This window comes from Montipora capricornis, chromosome 3 (genome assembly GCF_036669925.1).
Source record: "Montipora capricornis isolate CH-2021 chromosome 3, ASM3666992v2, whole genome shotgun sequence".
NCBI classification, from domain to species: domain Eukaryota; kingdom Metazoa; phylum Cnidaria; class Anthozoa; order Scleractinia; family Acroporidae; genus Montipora; species Montipora capricornis.
The window spans coordinates 22,755,463-22,762,962 of record NC_090885.1 but is presented as its reverse complement, the minus strand read 5'-3'; the positions used below and the strand labels follow the sequence as shown (position 1 = coordinate 22,762,962).

The following is a 7,500-nucleotide window of genomic DNA, read 5'->3' as shown; positions in this document are numbered from 1 at the left end:
AGCCATTCTAACAGCCCTCGGGTTTTTCAACAAACCTGTTTTGATATAGGTAAACAAACTTTCACAGGCTTGTGATTCTGCATTGGAATATTCACTCATCTTCCTCTTTCTTAGTATCACCACAGCTTACAGCTCCTTGAACGTCACGATAACAAGACTTATGGTGGCACGCGTCTGCGGTAACAAGTTCTCTAGTGACAATAGCCAGTATCCTTGGATCGTTTTTACCGGCCACAGCTACTTTCCTGAGGGTGCTATCACCACGCAGGCCAACACACTGAATAAGTGCCTCTCTAGTTTTGGTTCCTTTATGATATTTGGTCTTTCCACAAAATACACAAATTCGCTGATAGACTCTACTTTGCGTGGTAACGGGTTGTCGTATCGAAGATCTGAGTCTACTTGTACCACCTTGCTTGTCGACTAGGACAACAGACTAAGACAGCTTTTGTAGATCCCTCTTTAAGGTAAAGATACTGCGACATTTCCTGCGATATGAGATCTACGGGGTATCCATCCTTCTGTTAGAGTTTTATCAACGATCTCCTCTTTGTTACAGATAACTGAAGCATTTAGGAGTGTTTCCCACGACTCAAGGTCTTTTCAAGGGGCCAAATCTCCAGTTTCCTCCCAACGGTGGACTACGCATTCGTTTTCTTTCCATTCTCGTTTGTTACGCTTCGCCATTACTTTCTAGAGTTCTTCGCTTCGCCCCTTAGGTATTCAATATTTTTTCTTTTGTTTTAGAAGAAATTACTATAGGCTTAAAATATTTCAAAAGTTAAAATACAGGATTCATGATCACAGTGGTTCAACTACGAACTCGTATCACCGAATTCATGCACATCTCGAATGACTTTAAGTTTACACATTGTTGTTTCAATTATCCCCAACACTCCATCAAAATGCTTATTGTTTACTTATGTGACTAATTGTGTATAACTTGCTGTAGTTTTGACCAGATTTCAATTTAAAAAACGATGACAATCAATGAATATGTCAATGTATTCACTTGCCATTAAGGTCACCATCTTGACTTTCCCCAAAGTGCATTGCAAGTTATAAGGGAACCATTAATTTCACTTTTTCTTTCCTTTTTTAAGAGGAAAATTGAAATCTGGCTAACATAAAATGATCTATGTTTTGCGATGGTTTGAATGTCGGTGTAAAAATTATTTTTGGTCCGGCTAAATATTTTAAATATATCTTCTAAAACAAGCCTCGTTTTCATGCAGAAGCGAATTTTTGTGATATTTTAGCTCGTAAAATATACAAGACAACTTTTTGTAATCACTCCCAGGTGGTCCCTCTGAGTGGTACATCTGAGATGGCCTGGCCCATGGACTATAGGGCTCTTCTAAGGACCTTGATATTTCATTGCCCATTTGCAAACCTATCGTGTCTGCGCAACTCTTCGCTCTGCTCACCAGCTTACCCAAATAGGTTTACCCAAATAGGCATACGTTGATGCCTTCTGTGAGCAAAATGTAAACAATTGATTCCCTGATAACGAGGGGTGGGGCTTAAAAGCATGGGAAAGCGTAGAAGTGGCTGTTTACGGTATTTTCTGGCACAAAGATTTAATGTTCTATATTGATTGTTTGCAAATTCGGGCAATATTGTATTCAAGTGGAAAATTCTTATTTTCATGTTAGTGGGTAGTAGTGCAGATTTGACCTCTTCATTGAAAACCCTTTTTTAATAGAACGTGGTTCTAAATGGGAAAAATTCATTATCACTGTGTGTGTAATCCCATATTTCATCTTGACGTTTTGCTATAAACCAGAGTGAAAAGTGTTTTTGACTAGACTAAACTCGTTTATGCTTATCAATAATTATTAATAGTGAGGTAATTTTTTGTTTTTAGATCTAAACGAGTGTCTCTCAGAAGAACTGAATTCTTGCCCTTCCAACAGTGTATGTATTAATACCAATGGTTCTCACAAGTGCAGTTGTCTTCCTGGATACAAGAGAAGTGGCCGAGCTTGCAAAGACATCGATGAATGCAGTCTTAGGGTCCATAATTGCAGTGTAAATGCATCCTGCAATAACACTATAGGCTCGTTCAACTGCAACTGCCTAAAAGGATTTCAGGGCGATGGTAAAATATGCACCGATGTCGATGAATGCAAAGATAACTCTCACAACTGCAGTCAGCATGCTTACTGCGACAATGCCATCGGTGCCCACGAGTGTACATGTTTGTCTGGGTTCCAAGGGAATGGGAGGACATGTGTAGACATTGACGAATGCAAGGCCAAAACGCATCAGTGCAGTAAACATGCATTTTGCAGCAACAGTAATGGCGCATACAATTGCACCTGCCTTAATGGATTTCAAGGCGACGGATGGGTTTGCAAAGATGTGGATGAATGCAACGAGGGAACCCACAATTGCAGTGAGCATGCCACCTGTGCAAATACCATCGGGTCTCATAGCTGCACCTGCAATCGTGGTTTTCAAGGAAATGGGTGGACCTGCACGGATATAGATGAATGCAAGACGGGAACACACAATTGCAGTAAGCATGCCATCTGTACAAATACGGTCGGGTCTCATAACTGCACTTGCAATCGTGGATTTCAAGGAGATGGCTGGGTATGCAAAGATGTGGATGAGTGCGAGGAGGGAATCCACAACTGCAGTGGGTATGGCTACTGTACAAATAGAATTGGTGCTTATAACTGTACATGCCACGGTGGTTTTCGCGGAAACGGGTGGACATGCACCGATGTGGACGAATGCAACGAGGGAACCCACAATTGCAGTAAGCATGCTACTTGTACAAATACCATCGGGTCTCATAACTGCACTTGCAATCGTGGATTTGAAGGAGATGGCTGGGTATGCAAAGACGTGGACGAGTGCAAGGAGGGAATCCACAATTGCAGTCAGCATGCCTATTGTACTAACAGTGTTGGTGATTATAACTGTACATGCCTCGGTGGTTTTCAAGGAAATGGGTGGGCCTGCACAGATGTGGATGAATGCAAGAAGGGAACCCACAATTGCAGTAAGCATGCCATCTGTACAAATACCGTAGGGTCGCATAATTGCACTTGCAATCGTGGATTTCAAGGAGACGGCAGGACATGCATGGACGTTGACGAGTGCAAGGAAGGAATCCACAACTGCAGTGGGTATGCCTACTGCACAAATGGAATTGGTGCTTATAACTGTACATGCCACGGTGGTTTTCAAGGAAACGGGTGGACTTGCACGGATGTGGACGAATGCAAGAAAGGAACCCACAATTGCAATAAGCATGCTACTTGTACAAATACCGTCGGGTCTCATAACTGCACCTGCAATCATGGTTTTCAAGGAGATGGCTCGATATGCAAAGATGTGGACGAATGCAAGGTGGGCATCCATGGCTGCAGTCAGTTTGCTGAATGCAAAAACGTTATCGGGTCGTATCATTGCAAATGCCGCCATGGTTTCGAAGGCAATGGGTGGACTTGTAAAGATGTGGAAGAATGCAAGTTGGAAATCCATAATTGCAGTCTGCATGCATCCTGCACAAACAGCGTTGGTGGATTCAATTGCACGTGTCGCAAGGGATTTGAAGGCAATGGGTGGTTGTGCACTGATGTTAACGAGTGCCAGAGAGGCACCCACGGCTGTCACGCCCATGCAACCTGCCATAACTATCAAGGCTTGCATAGTTGCTTTTGCAACACAGGATATAGAGGAGATGGAAAAATGTGTAGTGGTAAGTGCAAGGGAAAGGGATGCCGTTTGAAAAATAACTTCAGGTACAAAAGGGAAGAGGGACTAATGTGAAGAGAATTGGGTCGTAGGGCCACACTGCTTTTTGTTATTAGCAGATTTTAATGTCACCACCACGAATACAATTGCTGGCGGTAAAAACGAGAAAAAGGTTGATTGGTATGTTTGCATGTGAATCAAAGGCCCAGTAACGAAGACCCCTCATTCATCGATCACGTTGCAGCAGATTCCCGATCTGGCGACCCTTTGGCGAGGCGTGTCTCGTCCACGCTTGTAAAATTTTTTCGTAGTTCGAAACTTCGAAATGCAATTCAGATAAAACCAGGCTTGAACTGAGCAATATCTAAGTAACTCTTGCCATCGGAGAGAATTCCCTTGTGATAACGAGGTGAGCTTTCGAGCAGCGAAAACATGACATGTTCAGGTGTGAAAATAACATATCTTCACGCGTTAAAAGATCACTGTTGCTATGGTTACATAATAAATCTCGCCGTTGTTCTACGTTAGGACTACAAAAAATATTAAATTGAAATGGTTTGGTATTTCATTGCTGTTAATATGATAAACAGAACATTAAATAACCGCTTCGAGATTCTCTTCGAGTGTTGAAATATATTTCACGAGTGCATGAGCACAGCGAACGAGTGAAATGTTTTTCAACACGAGAAGCGATCTCCGCGCGGCCACATAATATCCTCTATGTACAACTCACAAAGTTTATTTTTACGATTTACCTTCGTCAGACATCGACGAATGTCAAGATGGGCCCAACAGGTGCAGTTTAAATTCACGCTGTGTCAACAATCCAGGCTCGTATGACTGCTGGTGCAATCGCGGTTTCCGAGGCGACGGGATGTCTTGTACTGATTATGATGAGTGCGAAGATGACCTTCACGATTGCCACAAGAAAGCCACGTGCATCAACACAGAGGGCTCGTATCGGTGTAGTTGTTCCAAAGGATACCATGGAGATGGTAAAGTCTGCAAAGGTGAGTGGGTTTGACGAGTGCAGGTTACAGGGTCAGGTTTTAAAGATGAGCAGCACTAGAAAAATACAAGCGATGAGTCCCGAATTAAAGGCGTTGTTTAATTGATCAGTACGCGGCTTCATAGCTGGAGCTGAGATCAAGAGTGATTCACTATAACGTCCAACGTCTGAACCTCCCTTTATAACTTTCATCTGATCTATGTAGCCGTAGCTGTAAAGACCCTCAAAACGGGCACTGTCATTGGGAGGGGTCTTAAGTCTTTTGCTCCTATTGACCAGTGGCAGTCGGAAGCCCATGAAACTACCGACGTCAAGTGACTGCGCATTAGGGAGCCTAAGCGTGGACGACGACGACGTCCCAGAAGATGTCATCTGTAATTTTAAATCAGCGTCGTTGAAATCATTTCGCGATTGGGAGAAGTCGTCCTGTGTACCAATATTCCAGAAATAAAATTACTGTGAACGGCATGACTGTTAGGAGAAAAAAATCGAAGATCTATCGTCGTGTGCTCACGTGCTCCACATAACCTCGAATTTGGTCATTTCACGTCGGAGAAACTTGCAATGGTAAGTGCAAGGAAAGGGATGCTGTTTCAAAAATAACTTCAGTTCGGCAAAAGGGAAGAGGAACCAGCGTGTCCTTATTGCTACTTTCATAACTATATTAATTCTGCAATTCAACTATGACTTCCTCTAACCCTTTCACCGCCATAAATGCAAATTGGCACTTATAGATTTTACTCTCAGTCTGCCTAACGCCAGACGATTTTACTCGTCAATGGGGAAGCCCTCGGCGGTGAAAGAGTTAAATCAATGCGCACGAGATTGGGTCAAAGGGCCACACTGCCTTTTGTTATCAGCGGATTTTAATGTCATCGCCATGAATACTGGCGTTAAAAACTAAAAAGTGTTGATTGGCATATTTGCATGTGAATCGAAGGAGTACTAAGTAAAGATCCCTCAAGCATCGATCGTGTTGCAGAAGATTCATTTTGACGACCCTTTGGCAAGGCGTGTCTTGTCTACGCTTGAATAATTCCCTTGTATCACAAATTTCAATTCAGATAAATCCAGGGTTGAACTGGGCAATATCTAGATTACTTCTGCCATCGGAGAGAATTCTTGTGTATTACTCACATAGTTTATTTTTACGATTTCTTTTTTGTCAGATATCGACGAATGTCTAGATGGGACTAACAGGTGCGGTTTAGATTCGCGCTGTGTCAACAGTCCAGGCGCGTATGACTGCCACGGGTGCGATCGCGGTTTCCGAGGCGATGGGATGTTTTGTGTTGATTATGATGAATGCGAGGAGGGCGTTCACGAGTGCCACAAGAAAGCCACGTGTATAAACACGGTGGGCTCGTATCGTTGTAGTTGTTCCAAAGGATACCATGGAGATGGTAAAGTATGCAAAGGTGAGTGGGGTTGACGAGTGCGGGTTACAGGGTCAGGTTATAACAATGATCAGCACTAGAAAACTACAAGCGATGACTCCCGAATTAAAGTCATTGTTTAGTTGATAAGTACGCGGCTTCAAAGCTGGAGCAAGATGAAGAGTGACTTAAGCGTCCCTTTACAACTTTCATCTGATCTGTGTAGCCATAGCGGTAAATACCCTCAAAACGGGCACTGTCGGTGGGAGCGGGTCTAAGAGACCCGCAACAGGGGTACTGTCATTGGGAGTTTGTCTGATATCGTTTTGCCTTATTGATCAGTACCAGGCAGTAGCAGAGCCGACGAAACTACCGACGTCAATTCACTATGCATGAGAGAGCCTAAGCAATGGACGATGACGACGCCCAGGGGGACGTCATCTGAAAATATATCTTCGCGTCGTTGGAATCGTTTCGTGATTAGCTCGAGTCGTTTGATATGAAAATTAAGGGTGTGTTCGATTGACCCTATTCCGGAATAAGAATACGTGGAGAAAACGGTATGTCTGGCGTTTTGAAGCAACAAGGATAACAAAGTTTAATGTTTAAAACAGCATTTTAGCAGGTGTTTGACAATTTTAACGTGAATCTTCGTAAAAACGAAATGTTTTAAACTTCTATTCCATGTATTCCTATTCCGGAATACGGTCAATCGAACGCACCAACATTAATAAAATATAGTCTGAACGGGGTGGTTGTTAGGAAAAAAAATTAACGATCTATCGTCGTGTGCTCACGTGCAAGACCGCAAATTGATAGAGAAACACTCTTGATAAAACGAACGTACAGGGCGGGTAGAGCCTCTGTTTTTGTTCATAAAACCCATTGTTTTGTGGTGGTGCCGCAGTCATTGTCTTTTTCGCTTGAGCTCCCTCGCGTTAGACCACTCAACACAACGCGATATATTAACAAATGACCGTCGAGGGAAGGAAAATTGCCAGACTTTCTAAGAATCTCTTTAACAATTTTCCGGTTTACTTTCTTCGTCGTTCGGGTTCCAAAACTTGCGCTTTGCGCTCGTTTGTGTTAATAGAGGTTGAGTCGACTTGTGGCAAGTCTAGAAAGCGATACTGAAGATTGTCTGGTTGTTTGCCACTAACTAAGCCACTTTATTTTTTCCCCACAGCCTCTACAGCGAGTGGCCTGCATCCCGCCCGCGGAGTTTATATATTTCTGTTGTCTTGGGCGATCATACTCATTCTTACTGGATGGCCTCCACAATGACATGAATATCTCCATCGTTCATAAATGGTCATATACAGTAACGGAGCATGACATCAGCGAAAAACCATCAATAACTGAACAGGTCGTTTTCAACTGTACAAATTAATTAAACTGAAGACA

General features: G+C 43.0%; 1 protein-coding gene across 1 annotated transcript in view; it reads left to right on the top strand.

Moving 5' to 3' along the window:
* Positions 1-7,500, top strand: part of LOC138040930 (fibrillin-1-like) — an 18,241-nt gene that overhangs the window by 10,294 nt on the left and 447 nt on the right. The window contains exons 3-6 of the mRNA XM_068886662.1: positions 1,868-3,715; positions 4,476-4,721; positions 5,890-6,138; positions 7,283-7,500. The exon at positions 7,283-7,500 is cut by the window's right edge and continues 447 nt beyond it. Of these exons, the coding sequence (XP_068742763.1) occupies positions 1,868-3,715; positions 4,476-4,721; positions 5,890-6,138; positions 7,283-7,380 (2,441 nt within the window). The 3' untranslated portion in view covers positions 7,381-7,500. The remainder of the gene's footprint in view (positions 1-1,867; positions 3,716-4,475; positions 4,722-5,889; positions 6,139-7,282) is intronic.